The sequence below is a fragment of the Sander lucioperca genome, chromosome 8 (genome assembly GCF_008315115.2).
Source record: "Sander lucioperca isolate FBNREF2018 chromosome 8, SLUC_FBN_1.2, whole genome shotgun sequence".
Lineage (NCBI taxonomy): Eukaryota > Metazoa > Chordata > Actinopteri > Perciformes > Percidae > Sander > Sander lucioperca.
In genome coordinates, this window is record NC_050180.1 from 2,968,404 (window position 1) to 2,986,855 (window position 18,452).

The 18,452-nt window shown below is 40.2% G+C and overlaps 1 protein-coding gene across 2 annotated transcripts; it reads right to left on the bottom strand.

Annotated features, from left to right (window-relative positions):
• Positions 1–1,428: 1,428 nt before the first annotated feature.
• LOC116043192 (T-lymphocyte activation antigen CD80-like) lies at positions 1,429–16,548 on the bottom strand. 2 transcript variants are annotated; one of them, XM_031289706.2, is made up of 5 exons: positions 16,280–16,548; positions 15,549–15,926; positions 15,102–15,401; positions 13,084–13,159; positions 1,429–1,929 (listed from the first exon to the last, which is right to left on the bottom strand). In XM_031289706.2, exons 1-4 carry the CDS (start codon positions 16,314–16,316, stop codon positions 13,086–13,088), a joined length of 789 nt encoding a protein of 262 aa, XP_031145566.1. In that variant the 5' UTR covers positions 16,317–16,548; the 3' UTR covers positions 1,429–1,929; positions 13,084–13,085. The 2 variants fall into 2 exon arrangements, with proteins under 2 accessions (XP_031145566.1, XP_031145565.1); XM_031289705.2 differs by lacking the exon at positions 1,429–1,929 and adding an exon at positions 12,648–12,751.
• Between the last annotated feature and the right edge of the window lie 1,904 nt (positions 16,549–18,452).

Genomic DNA, 18,452 nt, shown 5'->3' on the forward strand with positions numbered 1-18,452 from the left:
CTATACATGCACTAATGGAGAGATGTCAGAGTGAGTGGGCTCTGTCTACCGACGAGGGAGGCAGCATTTGAATGTGTCGGCCAGTAGTTCTCTATCCGGGGGGGGGGTTGTGTTTGTTTGGCAGTTGAGTTCATATATTCAATTCAATTTTCAATTCAATTTTATTTATAGTATTAAATCATAACAAGAGTTATCTCGAGACACTTTATAGATAGAGTAGGTCTAGACCACACGCTATAATTTACAAAGACCCAACAATTCAAGTAGTTCCCCCAAGAGCAAGCATTCAGTGCGACAGTGGTGAGGAAAAACTCCCTATCAGTGGCGAGGAAAAACTCCCTATCAGTGGCGAGGAAAAACTCCCTATCAACAATCTTTGTGCAGAATCACTTACCGCACCTTTAATGGAAAACACTCAAGTCCTTGCAAAAATCTATTCATCTGAATTTAGCTTTCGATCAGAGACCTTCTTCAAAGCAAGAATAAATACCATTGGTATTTGCCTAAATCAGGCCAGGACCAAATTACATTTAATCTGATTGGTTCAGGTAGGATCCTATTCTATTTACGTGGGTCTCTGGGTTTGTGTGTCTTTGGGTCCCTTTTGGACTGGGTCTCTTTTTATTTGCAAATTAATTTATAAATGTCAGGTTAATGTAGGTGTCCCATAGGTCCATTTCAAATCAGGTCAACATTTCTGAACCTGTGAAGACCTTTATTCTAAAGCAACAACTTTTAAGGGGGTTCAACTTTGTACAAGTTTCGTACAGACATTTGTGGTTCCATGACGATGATCTATACTGACTTGAAGTGAAATGTCTCAACTATTAGATGGACCTCCAATTTGGTACAGACATTTGGTATGTTTCCCTCAGGATAACTTTTAATAACTTTGGTGATTCCTTAACTTTTCCTCTGGTGCCATCATCAGGTCAACATTTCAACCTGTCCAATACATTGTTTGACCAAATACCTGCACAACTAATGGCACGGCCATCACCCTCAGCTGTGCTTTGTGTAAAATGGTAAACATGGTGAACATTATACCTACTAAACATCAGCATGGTAGCCACATGTCAGAAATACTCTGCTCTAAAGACAGGGGAAGAGAAACTTTCTAAAGAATCTGAGCAGGAGGAACTATACCCAATAATGTGTGCAATGATGTGACTTCCTTCTTTATTTTTTTATTACATTTAATTTGCTTTGCTGGATTGACAGTCAAGGCTGGCCTTGTTAACTGCTTTGCCCCGATGTAAAGGTTGACTATAGTCATGTCAAGTGGCAAGAATGTGTTACGCAAAACATCATTTATCTGAAGATAAAACCATTATTAGTGTTTGTTGGTGTTGAAGGCATTAAGATATTTGTGTTTCAAGAGGTCAAAGAACTAGGCTTTTCTTCTTCTCTTTCTTCTTCTTCTTTACTGGGAGTTTTTATATCAACACACATACAAATCAATGTCGTCAAAGGAACACTAAAGCACCAGCAAAGTTGAAGTTGAAAGTCAATGTGGTTTGGTGACGCACATGTCATAGAAACAGGGAACTGTCTGTGGTCAAGGGGGTTTTCAAACACCTCTAACACTTCACACTACATTACAGTCTGTCTACCAAACAATATCCTCAGCCTCAGTAGAACAAGTGTGCTTTGTTTCGTCCCTCCGTCACACAGTTTGTGGACGGACAGGAACACAGCTGTTGGCCCTCTGATCAAAGCAGACTGGGGCCTGAGCACTGTCAGTCCCTGTGTTCAGCAGCGCCATTCTGTTTGGGATTATCACACCTGTGGTTCAGGGATTAATCCCAGCAGAGACATGGGAACCAGGGACAAAGGGGCTCCAACGGTCCAGTGTAGAAAGGGAGGAGGGGCGACAATGTAGTGCATCCCAGGATTTTGCCCCCATGAGCTCTAAGTGCCTTTTAACATCTGTGGGCCAACAGGTTGAAAAGGTGTTAGGCCGGTGCAGAGGAGCGTCATCACTTAAACCAGGGGTCAGCAACCTTTACTATCAAAACAGCCATCTTTGGTTGCAAAAAAAAATCTGTCTGGAGCTGCAAAAAATATTTATAATGATGGTAACACAGACTAAATTAGCATACGAACAGTACTAATAGGTCTAAATGAGCATTCATTAATATGGTGATGTTTGTTGTCAATTGTATGGCCGTGTCTTTGACGGTATTTGTGGAGAGGGACATTTCTTTAATTTTCTGAACAAACCCAACTTTGTTTTTTAAGTCTAAGTTTAAGTTAATATATGCTTTGATATTTTAATGAACAATTCTTATATGTATTCATCGTGAACGGCTTCCCACGCCTTACTATCTAGGTTATATCTAGGTTTGGCAATATTTAGAAGATGTAGATGAACGTAGGCTATGACCTTTTAGTTGACTGAAATGTTATGTAGCCTAAATGGACAATCTAAGAATCACGTTAGGCCTACATTAATAATTGAAATTGAGATTTAAAATGTAAAAAAAATAAATAACTCTTAATCATTTCCATATAACTTTTTGTCAAAGCCACAGGGAGCTAGTCTGACAAACCAGACCCATATCAAGATGTTGGGTCTGGGAACTCACCATTGGCAGGGCTCAATCCAAGGGGCGGGATAAACGCTTGTCTTTCAAATTCCCTCCACTCATAGCCAACCAGAGCAACGCTAGTTGATAGATTAAACTTTTGCCGTATCCGATCGGCAAAACTCTGAACACATCTTCCTTTTTTAAGAATGACTTCAGTGCTTAACTCCAAGTCTTCCAGAGTCGCCGCCAAAGCCGATTCCAAAGACCGCTGTTAGCCAGCAGCAGCAGCAGCCATCTTCTTTGTTTTCAAGTAGCAGGGAATTCACGCGGAACCGTCGCAACCCTGCCGTCCTTATGTTAAGCCCGCCCACCGATTCTATACACGACGTGATTGGCCTGACCAGAATTTGGTTTTTCCAGCTCGCAAGCCAACAGAGAGTTGCTAGACTGACCCTGGCTGCAAATTACATTTGCTGCCGCTAGGGTGGCGTAGATTTCTAGGCTAACAGGGAGCCACTGGAGAGGGGCTGAGAAGCTGCATGCAGCTCCGGAGCCACAGGTTGCAGGTTGGTTTGAACCATACTGGCTCTGAATCGTACCCGCTGGCTGCTACTTGTGGTTATTGTTTTTCATATTACATGTCAGTTGTTTCTGTTTTCCCACTAGTGACTGAACTGACACTTTGTGTATATCTGTACAAGTGTCTCAGTGTCTCTGTGTCCCAACCGGCAGCAGCAGATGGTCGCCCACCTAGAGCCTGGGTCCGTCCGAGGTTTCTGCCTGTAAAAAAGAAGTTTTTCCTCACCACTGTCACAACAAATGCATGCTCTTGGGAAACTGTTGGGTCTGAGATAACTCCTGTTGTGATTTGACACTATAAATAAAACTAAATTGAATTGACAGAGAAAAACAGAGCAGAATGATATGTTGCAGCCTCTCATTGTGATACAGACTCATATAATAGGTGTAGGCAGCTGTCTGCTTAATAAGGATTACTTAATAGGGAAACAGTGTAGGAAGTACAGACCACCTCATGAATCAGATATTACACAATAAGTGAAAACACTGGTCTGAAAGTAAAAAAGGGCAGTGACAGGTTACTAAGATGTTAAAACTACAACAAAGATGGCACCCAAAGTTATAGTTGTGACATCTCTTATATGTTTTTTTATTGTGCACAGCTGTCTAGAGGAGTGAAAATGTTACTGACTGACCAGGTCCGGTCTTTAATAATTGACTGAGCCCTGTCCGTCCAGTGTGACCCCAGCAGTGTCACATATTTACGCTATATCAGCTTTCTTTCTTTTACTGACCATGCAGAAAATCCTCTCTCTGTTTGTGTGGCTAATTCAAATGGCATTTTCCCTCCTGAGCCAGTTTGTCTAACAGCTCAATGTCTCCAGCCCTCTTTACCTTAAAGAAAAAAACAGAAAAGATCAAGAGCCATCTCTTCAAAGGTGCTGTCCATCGGCTCATACCCTCTCCCCATGACAAAATCCTCCAAGGTTTTTAGTTCCACTATACAGTTTGGTCACTTACTCAGGTGTCCTCTATCCCTCACACACACACACACACACACACACACACACACACGTGCACATACCCACACATACACACAAACATTGCACATCATTAATGACCATAATGATTAATTGCATCTAAAAAATACATATTTTCTCAGTTCAGTTAGTTCATTTCAAGCAGTACTATCAGGAAATGTCAAAATCTTAAAATACACTTCATACAGTCAGGGAAACACAGAGTAGGATGCAGTGGCATCCCAGGCTCCAGCCCTGAATGGTTTAAGAATAGCCATGGATATATACAGTATCTCACAAAAGTGAGTACACCCCTCACATTTTAGTAAATATTTCATTATATCTTTTAATGGGACAATTAAAATAGCCCCACATCATCACATACCCTTCACCATACCAAGAGATTGGCATGATTTTATGTCAGTTAGCCTAATAGCTGGTTTGATTTGCATTGAGAGATGATTTTATGGAAATATATATATATATATATATATATATATATATATATATATATATATATATATATATATATCAGACCAGGCAACATTTTTCCAGTCTTCAACTGTCTAATTTTGCTGAGCTTGTGCAAATTGTAGTCTCATTTTCCTATTTTTAGTGGATCCGGTGGGGTCTTCTGCTGGTGTAGCCCATCCACCTCAAGGTTGTGTGTGTTGTGGCTTCACAAATGCTTTACTGCATACCTCGGTTGTAACGAGTGGTTATTTGAGTCAAAGTTGATCGTCTATCAGCTTGAATCACTCGGCCCATTCTCTATGGAGCTAAAAGAGTCTCAATAAAGATAAATGCACACACTACATTCACATATGCACACACAGGATTCATACATGCACACACATGATTCATAAATACACACACAGGATACACAAATGCGCACAAAATTCACAAATACACACACAAAATTTAAAAAGCACAGAAGCTTCACAAATGCACACAAGATTCATAAATGCACACAAAATTCATAAATGCACACACAATTCAGAAATGCAAACAACATTTACAAATGCACACAAGATTCAGAAATGCACAGGACAAGATTCAGAAATGTATTTCTGACGCACACACAAATATATCTTGATTTACAAACTGCTTGTGGTCTGTGAACTTCACCGCCTTTTTTTAAACAGGGAATGATCTACAACCAATCAGATATCTCCCTTGTTTTAGCCAATCACAAGAACGCACCCCACGTGGGGGATTTTTTACTTATAAGCCAATCACATGAACGCGTTCACACAGCGCTATATGAATGTGGGTGGAGTCATCCATTCTCGTAGTTATTCACGTAATGTTTTGCTCAACTTTAGGAGCTCCACACAGCCTGACGAGAAAGCGGCAAACTCCATACCCAGTGAAAGTCACCGTTTCTCGGTTATTGGACGAAAGAGGCTCGGGGCTCCATGGAGCTCCAGAGCTGGCTGGCTGCCAGCTGCCGGCATAACTTTCGTATATTTACAGTTTGAATTTCGTCACATCACTTATAAAATAGCTTAAGGTCTTATAAAGCTAACTATGGTGTTCAATTTCAATTTATTGCATTTTTGTGAACATTAGGGGTCTCCTTAGGAGGAGCTACTAGCTAGGCTAGCTATGTGTCCCATTTAATCCTATGGGAAAGATCGTTGCTACACTTTCGGCATAATTTTTGTATATTTACAGTTTGAATTTCGTCATGCCACTTATAGAACATCTACCCCAATGTCTTATAAAGCTAACTATGGTGTCCGATTTCAACGTGTTCGAACGTGTTCATGTGATTGGCTTATAAATAAACAATCCCCCATGTGGGGTGCGTTCTTGTGATTGGCTAAAACAAGGGAGATATCTGATTGGTTGCAGAACATTCCCTGTTTAAAAAAAGGCATTTGTGTGTCGAGCCAAGTCAGGGGAGTCTCAAAATTCACACACAAATGCAGTGAAGTTCACAGACCGCAAGCAGTTTGTAAATCAAGATCCTCCTGAGAACCAAGGAAAATAAGTTTTTTCCTAATCATATTTTTTGTGATGCCATACCTGTTTAGGGTTAAAAAAAACATTCTACAATTTACACATTTTAATTTTAATTTTTTATTTTTATTTTACAGCATGTCCACTGTAGTGGACAACAGGTTCATTTGAGTACGAAAACAGACACATTTGGTAGATACAAACTTTACCAGATTATAGAGTTTTTTTTAACTAATAATACATACATTTTGGGCTGTAAATTGATTATTATCCAAGAATACAGACATTTTAATTATAAAATAGACACATTTATCATTCTTGAATCTTTTCCTTTTGCAAGGATATCTTTACTATTAATGCTTAACACTTTGTTATGTCCGTATCCTTTTATTGGTCCCCTTGAATCCTTTTAGCGTTATTTGAACAATGAACATAGAACTAATGCAAAACTGATTTTTTGGGGATTTTTTCCTTCTGTCGAACTGAATCCAATCTAGTTTTTTCCTTCACTCTTCATTTTGTTGTTAGTATGTTCTTTGTTAGTGGTGATAGTCCTGGAAGCAATTTCTCTTTTTGGTAATGCAGAGGAACATCTTGCATTTGGTACATCTCATGTATGTCTTGCTCTTGCAGCCCTTATTTCTGCATCTTTCTGCATGCTTGGTATCCATCATCTCAGGCATGTGCGTGGCTCCTAGTCTGCGCACAGATGGCTCTGGTTGTGGGATCCTCATTTTAGATGGTGGCTCATACTCATCCTCACTCTCTTCACAGCTGTTATCCAGTTCCAGACTCTCCAACAGCTCTTCAGCTAGGACTAATTTGAAGTCCAGGTACTGATGTGTGTTCTTGGATGGTCTGTGCAGAGCTTTGCTGTCAGACTTGTATTGTATCCAGGAGTTTGTGATGGCAACATCAATGAAGCGACTGATCACACGTGATGTCCATTTCTTGGTCCTGCTTGACATACGATAGAAGCTAAGCATGCGATCACAAAGATCCACGCCACCCATGTTGTCATTATACTGCTTAATTACTGCTGGTCTTTTAACCTGGACCAGGTGCTTTTCTTTCTTGGACCATCTGGTACAGATGTCTTCCGGGTCTTTCCCATGTACAGTGGATGCCATGAGCACTGGTTTGTTGTCGAACCATTTTGTGATGGCCAGCTCAGGACTCTTTCTGACCACTGACACTGATGTTCCTCTCCCCTCTTTTTTCAACTGTTTGTCTACTGGCAGCTGGCACAGCTTTGGGACACGGTTCTTCATTATAGTTCCAGTTGCAGGAAGGCCCTTTGCAAGCAATGCGTCCAACAGATCTATGGTTGTGAAGTACCTGTCGAAAAATATGTGGCTTCCTGTTGGAACAGATTCAACCATGCGTAGAACTGCTGCAGCTCCAACTCCTAACCTTTGGACTGTAAAGGTATTCTTCCCTTGGTAGACTTCAAAATCAAGCATCAGACCATTTGGGGATGCGAGGGCAAAGACCTTTAGGCCAGTAGGGTTTGGCTTGCCGGGAACATATTGCCTGACTGGACAACGGCCTGTGAATGGGATGATTTGCTCATCAATGCAGACCCTTTCTGGCTTTGCAAGGCTGAGACAACCTTGTCTCACACGATCGAGTATTGGCCTGACTTTCCAAAGAATATCTGCCTTCTTTGTTTCCTCTGTTACAGCCAGGTCATTGACAATCTTGAGGGAGTTTCTTATTCTGAAGAATCTATCCCTAGTCATTTTGCTACTTATGACTGGCACTTTAGTTTTTTTGGCCCAAAACATTTTAATTCTGGGATAGCCAAGGCAGGCCATGTGGACTGAAATGCCAAAGAAGATTTTTATTTCTTGTGGCGTAGTGTTCATACACACTCCTCTGCTTTGCAGCTCTTTTTGATTTGTGTATGTTGCCAAATCTTCAAAGACCTTGTTGTCAATGTACTGTGAAAAGTATTCAATTGGACTCCAGTCTGCCCGTGTTGTAGGGTCATCTTGACACACAAGAAGCCCAGGTAACACAGGTGCAAATCTGATATGAAGGAAAAAAGAATAATAAATGATAAATAATAACAGTTTAAATACTCAATGCAGCTGAATTTAAAATTGTGGAACTGCATCAAACATACATGTTACTCCTGGCCCACAATGGGCGACGAGTTTCCTGCTCATCCCTGTCTGTATCTGTGTCTGTGTCTGCATCTGTCCCTTCAACTGAGCCTTCTGCATCGTCTTCCTCTTCCTCATCACCGTCTTCTATCACTGGTTGAAACTCATCCTCATCTCTCTCATCATCTGACAACTCCAAATCTGAATCTCCCTCGACTATTTGGTAAAGAATTCTTTCTGCTGCAGTTCTGTTTCCTACGACAATGTGGAGTCATTGTTTACATGAAGATAGTCCTGATGTCCACTATAATTGACATTCATAAAATGGCAAATTTTTCAAAAGATACACAATGTAGTTGCTATCAGAACTAAATATATGATTCCTAACACCTTAATGAACAAGAAAATATATGATTGTCATAGTAACAAAACCATAGACAAACAATATTTGACTCACCTCTTATCTTTCCATAAAATGTGCTTGTTCCTATGCCGTCCATTTTGGATTGAAAGATAGAGGCGGTTCCCGGCCTCCCAGCCAATCAAATAACATATCACTGAAAAGCCCAGGATGTCCTCTGTACAGTACAGCAGGAATTAAGACACTTGCACAAAAGATTCCAAGGAGAGGGATGAAACTCAAATGTCCACTACAGTGGACATAAGTCATTGGGCTGGGTCTCAGGAGGATAACTTATATATTTGTGTGTGCATCAGAAAAACATTTCTGAATCTTGTCCTGTGCATTTCTGAATCTTGTGTGCATTTGTAAATGTTGTTTGCATTTATGAATTTTGTGTGCATTTATGAATTTTGTATGCATTTGTGAATTGTCTGTGCTTTTTAAATTTTGTGTGTATTTGTGAATTTTGTGCGCATTTGTGTATCCTGTGTGTGTATTTATGAATCATGTGTGTGCATGTATGAATCCTGTGTGCGCATATGTGAATGTAGTGTGTGTATTTATCTTTATTGAGACTCTTTTAGCTCCATAATTCTCCTCTGACCTCTAGCTTCAACAAGGCATTTTCGCCCACAGGACTGCCTTATACTGGAAGTTTTTCCTTTTTCAGACAATTCCTCCTAAACCCTAGAAATGGTTGTGCGTAAAAATCCCAGTAACTGAGTAGATTGTGAAATACTCAGACCAGCCCATCTGGCACCAACAACTATGCCACGCTCAAAGTTGCTTAAATCACATTTCTTTCCCATTCTGACATTCAGTTTGGAGTTCAGGAAATTGTCTCGACCAGGACCACACCCCTAAATGCATTGAGGCAGCTGCTATGTGATTGGTTGATTAAATAATTGCATTAACAAGAAATTTAACAGATGTTCCTAATAATCCTTTAGGTGAGTATATATATATATATATATATATTATGGCTGTCAAAATTAAAGCGTTAATTTTTGCGTTAATTAACGAAATTAACGCAGCTGTGTTTGTTTACTTCATTTGGCGGCTGACCTATGACCTGACCTATGACGTACATGGTGCCACCCACCAAACCGTAGACGACGTGTGGTGCTAAATCGTTAGCCATCCTGGATCAAGATGGATAGGGAGGGAGTTATGGGTGGACAATTTCACTTTAAAAACTTACCTGACGGATCTTTGGAGAAAACAAAAGTAATCTGCGCAGTTTGCAAGGCCGAATTAAATAACACAGAAGTAATTCGTCTTTGAAATATCACCTCAAAGCACCTACCCTAACTAAATCTAAAGTGCTTCGGCAATCTAGCTACATTACAGGAGTGTGGTACTCGCGGCCAAATAATGAAGCCTGTAAGTGAGAAGCTATATTGCATCGGGAGACACCTCTTATAATCTCCCATCGAGAGGAACCATCGTGTCAAGAATACACACTTTGTATGACAGCGAGAGGGCACGGAAGATCAACATGCTTGAGCAAGCAAAGAACGTCGCTCTTACAGGTGACCATTGGACTTTTGTGAACAATGACAACTACTTAGGCGTCACAGCGCACTTCATTGATAATGAATGGAATCTGCAATCATTCGCACTAACTGTAAGTAAAACAGAAGAGTGACACTATGCTTTAGCGTGTGCTGATCATTTTCTGGATGTCGTAAAAGAATGGAAAATCAAGGAAAAGTTAACCACACTTGGCACTGACAGTGCTCGTAACATGCAGTGTGTGGGGAGTGAAGTATATTCTGTGTTTGAAATTGCTGGTTGGGGTTCCTGGAAGATGGTTGCATGTTCTGCCAGATTAGTCTGTACTAAAGCAGGACTAAGACAAATTGTTGCTGCTGTTGTTCTGAAAGATATTAAACATTCTGAACTTAGCAGAATCTTTCCTTGTTTTGTTTTTTTTCTTCATATTTGAAAAGTTAAGTGATTTAGCATTTAAATATCCATTATTACAAGCTTCAGTCTTAATTTAAAAAAAAGCGATTAATCGCGATTAATTACAGCAAATTGTGCAATTAATTAGTTAATTTTTTTTAATCGATTGACAGCCTAATATATATATATATATATATATATATATATATATATATATATATATATATATATATATATATATATATATACAAAGCACATTTCTCTTTATCATGACTGTAGGTGGAGTTTTATTTTTTTACCAACCTTACGTTGCACAACATTACTTTACGTTACAATGTGGCTCATTCTTTTTACTACAAAAAACACTTTCTTAAAGACAGAGTGGAGAGAGAGACAGATTAGTTTAACCTATAAAAATACATCATCATTTATTAATAGATTTATATTTTGTGTAAATAATTTGAATCTACAAAGTAACTAAAGCTGTCAACAAATGTAGTGGAGTAAAAAGTACAATATTTCCCTCTGAGGTGTAATGGAGCAGAAGTAAAAAAATAGCATAATATGGAAATACTCAAGTACAAGTACCTCATAATTGTAGTACCTCGCAAACGTACCGTTCTTGAGTACATGTACTACATTTACTGTTTTTCCAACTCTAGTCAATAATGTTTAATGATAGCAGTGTTTCTACTCAGAATCAGAAACAGAAAAGATGTTATGGCCACAATAAGTACACTTGCTTGGAATTTGCCTTGGTAAATGGTGCACACATAAACAAACATCATAGTAAACATTAAAGGACAATTCTGGCACAAAATAAACCTAGGGGTTAATAACAGATGTGTACCCACTCTGTAGTGTACAGACAGTTTATTGAAAAGATGTTTAGGAAGACAGTAGCTCCCAAGATGGCGGCCGCCTGTATACGAGAACGCGACTGTCTTTATAATCTATCTTTTTAATAAACTGTCTGTACACTTACAAAGTTCTCAATGCTTCGGTTTACATGTAGGGACCCTCATTATGCTACCATTGAAGTGTAGTGATATTGTGAGCCTTTTTAGTGGTATAAATAGCGATTTGTTTTTAATTTCCCTGTGCTAGCGTTGTAAGCTAATCAGCGGTCCGCGCTAGCTTGTTTCAAGCTACAAACACATTTGATTAGCATGAAATCATGTCCCAGAGAACGATCAAGTGAGTACACATCTGTTATTAACCCCTAGGTTCGTTTTGCGCCGCTATTGTCCTTTAATATGAAATAAACAATAAATATAGAAAACAAATATACATACAAAATAACTGTTACATAAGAAAAGGAAGAAGAGGCTGAATGGGTTGAGTGCAGAATACTCAAGTACAACTACTAATTTCTTTAACATCACAATTCATAATAAAGCTGGAGTAAACAACCCTTTTTGAGGTACATGTATAAATGTTTCAATGATTAAGACATGTACTTTGAATGTAAACAAGTTGCCAGAGTACATAATGAAGCAGAGACCTGAGAGTCGAGGTGAACACAAAAAAAAAAAAGACTATGAAATAAAATCCTGTTGGTGACTCTCAAAACAGCCGAATCAAGCCTAAAAATGTATCTCGTACGTAGGAGATTGTGAGCCGGCAAGGGCAATACCCTGACCCTGAATACAAAGCAGCTAAATGGAATGCAGCCACCATTCATTTCATTATTTACACGCGTGTGCGTGCGTGCTCGCGCAGGACCTGCCCGCATCTTGCCCAGCTGAACAGGCTCCAGGCGCCGACGTGGTATAGAAAAAGGATGGTCTAAGACTTTATTATCGTTGATGCAACCCACTGCGAAACAGTCCAGACTGGCCCTGTTCCAACCCGTTCTCACTCCGAACTCGTAAAATACGGGTGTTTGGGCAGTGGCTGTCAGCGTCAGAAGCGACGCAAAAAGCGCCCTTCAGCGTGTTTGTAAAACGCACCAGGAAGAGGGTTTGAAGATGTATGAAAGGCCAAAAATCCTCATTGGGAGGTTGGTTGGGGGGGTGGATGGGTCAAACAACACAGGACTTTCACCCAGGAAACCGGGGATCATGTCCCGCGTGTCACGTTTCCTAAACCCAACCCAACCAAATAGTGATGTTGGGCTAAAGAAACAATGAGTAAGTTGGACTTTGTATAGTCTTTTCTTTAATGTAGATTTCTTTAATGTACTTTTTAATTAAAAAAAAAAAACAACCAAAACTTCATTCCAGACGTGGTGTGGTTTTTAAATATTTGCAGTCAGGTGGAGAAGAAGGCTGTGTGGTTGGCCTAGGAGTCCAGCACCTGGAATTAGAAATGGCAAGATGTTCAACAGCAGTAGAAATTCCAAGTATTGTCTTGGCATTACGATTTTAATTCTACTTAAAGTGGCTATATGTAACTTTCAGTTTGTGTTGATGCCTTTGGACTAAAGTGGTAGTGTTTTTACCACACCTGCTGTCGTGAAGGTCTTTTCTTTACGGTGCTGTATTGCTGAGTTAGCGTTAGGTGGTCGTGTATAGTTGCGAAGAATGTTTTGATCAGACAGAAAATCTTATTAGTGACATGTTTCTTCTCACCAGCTGGATATCTAAAAAATGATGCCCTAAAATTGTTGATAAATGAAAACAACTCACATTTAGTAAATGAGAACAGCAGCAGCAGCCACCATCAGAGCTCCAGCTAAGCTGGGGCGGCTCCTCTCTGCTTCACCTGTAGGCAGACAGACATAGAAAGGAACTATCCACTGGGTGTCTTTAGCTTTTATACTGTACAAATATGTAAACTTTCTAATTCTCGGCTTGTTTTGTGACTTAAGCATGAATCATGTTGGAAACAAGTGGTGTGGTGAATAATGAGAAGTGTTTGTATTTAGCCAGACTTTCTCTGTTGAGCAATCTGTTTTCTCAGTAAAAGGATTAATTTGAATAAGAATCAATCAGTGTTTACCGATTATGGTGTGGTTGTATTATTAGTTAGTTGCCAGACCTTCCTCTACAGCGCTGCGGAGGAAGGTCTGGCTAGTCCACACAGCATACCGGAATGGGAGAAAAACCTGCTCTGGTATTTTTTTAAACCAATCACAATCGTCTTGGGTGGTGCTAAGCGTCGGACGGAGCCACGGTGCCTCTGCTAAATAGCCTCTGGAAGGAACTTGTTTTGGTGGAACATGTGTACGTTCAAAAGTAGTTTTAGTCGTGCAACAGAAAACTCAGATTGGACAGATAGTCTAGCTAGCTGTCTGGATTTACCCTGCAGAGATCTGAGGAGCAGTTTATTCAAAGATCCTCACAAATCCACCAGAGGTTAGAACACCAACACAAAGACAGAGGAAGGTGATGGACATCCGGCCGAAAATGAGGGACATCCGGCAGAATTTCCGGCGGCACCTGAACAATCCCGGAAATGAAACATGTCGATACAGAGCAGACATTTTGACTTGACTTGCCCAACAACAGTCCTAAGCTGTGATATGATCACAACATATCATGGATTGAAGTGAGCTTTTGCTTTTATAAAATGCTCATCCCATATGGCAATATGAAAGTTATAGTCACATTCCAGTTGAAATAGATTTTATCATGTTTATCATAAAATGTCTGTCTGTCTGGTCAGATTTTGTCACCACGATAGCGTCACAACACTAGAAGATGCAGTCACGAAACTTTACAGGTGTAGTTGAGATCGATATGAAGGACGAGTTTAAAAGCTTCGAACAAGGGCGCTGGAAGTATATCCCCCCCACACACACTTGGCCCTGGCCTGATCTGGTGTCACGGCTGTTGTGATCAAAGTGGTCTCTAGTTTTGCTTTAGGTTTTATATATTATATCAAAACTTCTGATTCTGCTGCTGATGAAATTTACTTTTTGATTAAAAGAAGACAAATTCAATTTCCTGAGATGTTTAGTTTAAAATTAAATTACAAAGACAACCGGATTGTGATTTTGGGACTGAAATTATTTGAACCTCCTCTTGATGTAAACTACCTGCTCTTTCAGTCTTTCTATGTCCAGAGATCTGGGTTACTTGTACAGTTGTACATTTCAGTATGTCATAGACAGGTCAGATGCTCTAGCAGTAAGATGGTAGTAAAACAGAGGGCCGCTGGGTCCTGCTTGTGCTGAGAGAACAACTTTTTAAGATTATTTTTTGGGCATTTTAGGCCTTTATTTTTATAGGACAGCTGAAGACATGAAAGGGGAGAGAGAGGGGGATGACATGCGGCAAAGGGCCGCAGGGCGGAGTCGAACCCGCGGCCTCTGTGTTGAGGAGTAACCCTCTATATATGGGCGCAGGTGAGATACCCGGGCGCCCACTAAGAGGACAACTTTGAAGACAAAATAGTTTTTTGCTGAAAAGGTGGTGATAAAAATATCACAACTGGCTGAGTTAATGATTGGCTTTTCTGTTCTTCTGGTTCATTGTCTATTTGCTATTTTTCCAGCACCAGATAGTAAAATGGTGTTTAGATTCTCAATTTCTTTCAGCCAGTTTTTGTAACTGTTATATGTTTATCCACTGGCATAACGAATGAGTTAATAAAACAAAAGTGATGATACACAGCTGTGCAACTCGCACCATGATATACAAGGATCCATTTTGCAGAAAATGTTTGAGATACTGCACAACCATCTTTACTTATATTAACGTACCTTTGTTTAATATGTGGGTGGCGATCAGAGTCACATTTAGGGTAGGGTTGTGGACAAGGCAGGCCACAGATTGATATGGACCTCCAGGGATAACTATAGTGCTTGTGAGACTGTAGAGATGATCTTGAGGGTCCTGCACTGCTGTGCTGTTCACATCCTGCGGGTCTAAAAGGTGTTGGGTGTTGTCAGAATGGCTCTGAAGTCTCCACTCTACCAAAGGCTTGGGGAATCCTCTTTGTATAGTGCAGACTGCAGTCATTGTTTCTTCATTTACAGTCAGGCTGATATTCTCGTAGGGAACTATGAGGAAAAGAGTGCAGTCACTGACAAAAACTTAATTTCTGGTATTACTTTTCTGACAATGCTTTTTGGGAAATATGCTAATTTGCTTTCTTGCTCTTCTATCAGACTATTGCTGTAAAGAAAAAATTAAATCTCCATCCTTACCTGCAACGTGTAAGGTCATTTGGCAGATTTCTCTATGTTCAAAAATGTATCTCTTTATCCCTCTGCTAGCAAAAACTGCTGCAAAAGCGTGAAAAACCCTGTGGTTATCTTCTAGTGTTGGGTATTGAAGTTTGACTGAAATATTTCCTCCTGTCATGTCCTGTGGGAAGGCTGTGATCCTGTCTCGATAGAGTTCATTTACATGCTCAGGCATCTCCTTCCCTTCATTAAAAGAGTACAAAACGTACGCTCTGTCGTCTTGCCAGTAAAAGCGTAGCTGCTTTAAGCCAGTGGTAGCGGGGAGCATCAGGATACATGGGAGTACTGTAAATTCACCAACGGTAGTGTTGACATGAAGAACATCTGTTGCATCAGACACTGAAAATCAGAAAATACACGGATTCTCAAAAATGTCCTGTTTCTAGCCTTACACGCTGCTGTGTCATTACACACTATCATACTCTCCATGTTTGATTGTTAATTAAGATTAAATAGTTTTAGTTCCACATAAATAACATAAATATTACACAAATGCCATAGATAATAATACATTCCAGTGTATTTCTGTCACGCGCACACACACACACACACACACACACACACACACACACACACACACACACACACACACACACACACACACACACACACACACACACACACACACACACAGTGACATGGAAAACAGTGCAGTAAAATGTCACATTAAAATGAAAATGCATCAAACTTACCCAACAGGAGAAAGCATGCCACTGATATAATGAACATTCTTGAGAGAATAAGCTCACTCGCTACACAACGTAAAGGAAAACAATTTGACTGTAGAAATAGATAGAAAAGAATATGCTTAACTCATCGAAAACGCAAAGTGAGACTGTAATATCCTCTTTTGACAGATAGTTTAGAAATTCTGGCCAATTGTTGCATGCATGCTGACTAATCATTTATATTTAAAGAACTCTAACAACGAAGTGTAGCCATATAGATATTCCATCTGGTGTAGCTGTCGCACGTTCTGATGATGATAAAGTGACGTTTTTGACTTCTGAACAGGATATGGGGCGTGGACAACGAACTGCAAGACACAAGTGTGCACAAAATTGGGACTGGGACTTCAAGTGGCCATTCTATTTTTAAGTAATGACACTCATCACGTACTGTGTGCTTACAGAGGATGGTGCAGATCACACTACGACATCTGGAAGTCATCTGAGGATATGTTCCCTAAAATGAAGCTTAGCATAAGTTCATTCATAAACACTTCTACGCTTCACATTCTCTCTCTCCCCCAAACTAATCAGCTGACTCTGGGTGTGCACTCTTTCAGTTAAACCAACCACATTTTGCCACAATCTCTGTGAGCTATTGCGTTGTTGCATTCAAACTTTTGCACTTCAAAACCATTAACCTCCACTTCACATCATTACCAGCATGCAGCATTCCTCCATCAGAAACCCCGCTCCACATCACATTCTTCCAGATCTTCTCTTCCTTCATCCTTTCTTTTACCACCACCAGTGTCTAGACTCATTCAGGGATATTCCTATATCCATATCCAGGGCTCTATAACCTTTATGAATTTAACATTGCGATGGAGTCTAATCGCCACAGACTCCAAAGACCATATCAACCTGTTATGCATATCCATGTTAATTAAACTTATTTCACTCTTAAATGAAGTCTCTCTTGATGGAAATGCACATACAGTAGGCCTATGTATAAAATTGTATTTATTTGTATTTGCTACATCTTGATAATAGGATCAATCATGATGCCCAGCAGTGTGTCAGTATGTTAGTAATTATTGAGTTTCATCACCATCTAGTGGTGACAGATCATATTTTCTTTCATTGTTTCTTTATTTGTTTACGTCTCTCTCAGTTGGCTGCGCAGTAACGCTCGACGCTCACCGGAAAAGAGCTTCTAATAGACTTCACTGGTCTCCGTCCAGAGCAACGGGATCTGTTGGTCCATATATACAGTCTATGGTTCTACCCTCACTCCCTCATCTCTGTCCCTCTCCTCCTGAGTCTCCTCCTCACTGTTCATTCCACTGCCGCCGACACCGACACCACCACCACTATCATCAGCCACGGGAGCTGATGAAGGTCCTGCTACTGCCGAAAACATGTCTGTCAATTTGGCAGCGTCGGCCTGTTTCTTTTTCTCACGGAGCTTCTCTGCACCTCCTTTGCGTTTCTTCTCCATGATCTCTATCACTAATCTAGCCTGGCAGATGCACACTGAAACTGCATGCAGTTCTCCTGTCACTGTGTGTTTATCTTTATGGAAACGCTGCGCACCGTTACGGACTAGTCCATTTCATTGTGAAAGTAGGGGGTGTTTGTGTAGGGACAGAAAACCGTTTGACTAATATTTTTGACTGAAGTGTTTTGGGCCAGCCCAGTGTCAACTGAAAAAACAATGGGCCGCCGCTCTAGGCCTACCACTTTTATGGCCCGGACAAAAAAAGTCGGCCCAAAAAGCACGTCGGCCCACCGGGAAAGTGCCCAGTATGCCAGATGGCCAGTCCGCCCGTGCCTATCACAAAGATTAGCTGCAAAACTTGGAAAACTGTCGAGCTGCTTTAGCTGCTTTCTGAAGCAGGAGAGAGATCTGAAGATTCATCAGTCTGGTGCTATTCTTCATTTGACACAAGCTCTGACACAATGTCAAGCTCTAGACATGAGTGAAGCTTCGGAGCTTTGGTATCAGTTCATCACACGCTTGTGGATGTTTAACTTTGGACAAAATCGATTTGATAGGATTTTTTACTGGTTACCTAATTATTATTATATCTTGCACTTTTTACTGATTTGTTTTATTGAACTATTCCTTTTGCTGCAATAGTGCAAATGTTCAACTATGGGACTAATAAAGGATTATCTTATCTTAATGATGGAT

Coding starts and splice junctions, on each gene's coding strand:
- LOC116043192 (XM_031289706.2), bottom strand. CDS start 16,316: ATGTTCATTATATCAGTGGCATGCTTTCTCCTGTTGG. Junction 15,927..16,279: donor GGCATGCTTTCTCCTGTTGG/GTAAGTTTGATG, acceptor TCTGATTTTCAG/TGTCTGATGCAACAGATGTT. Junction 13,160..15,101: donor CACCCACATATTAAACAAAG/GTACGTTAATAT, acceptor GTCTGCCTACAG/GTGAAGCAGAGAGGAGCCGC.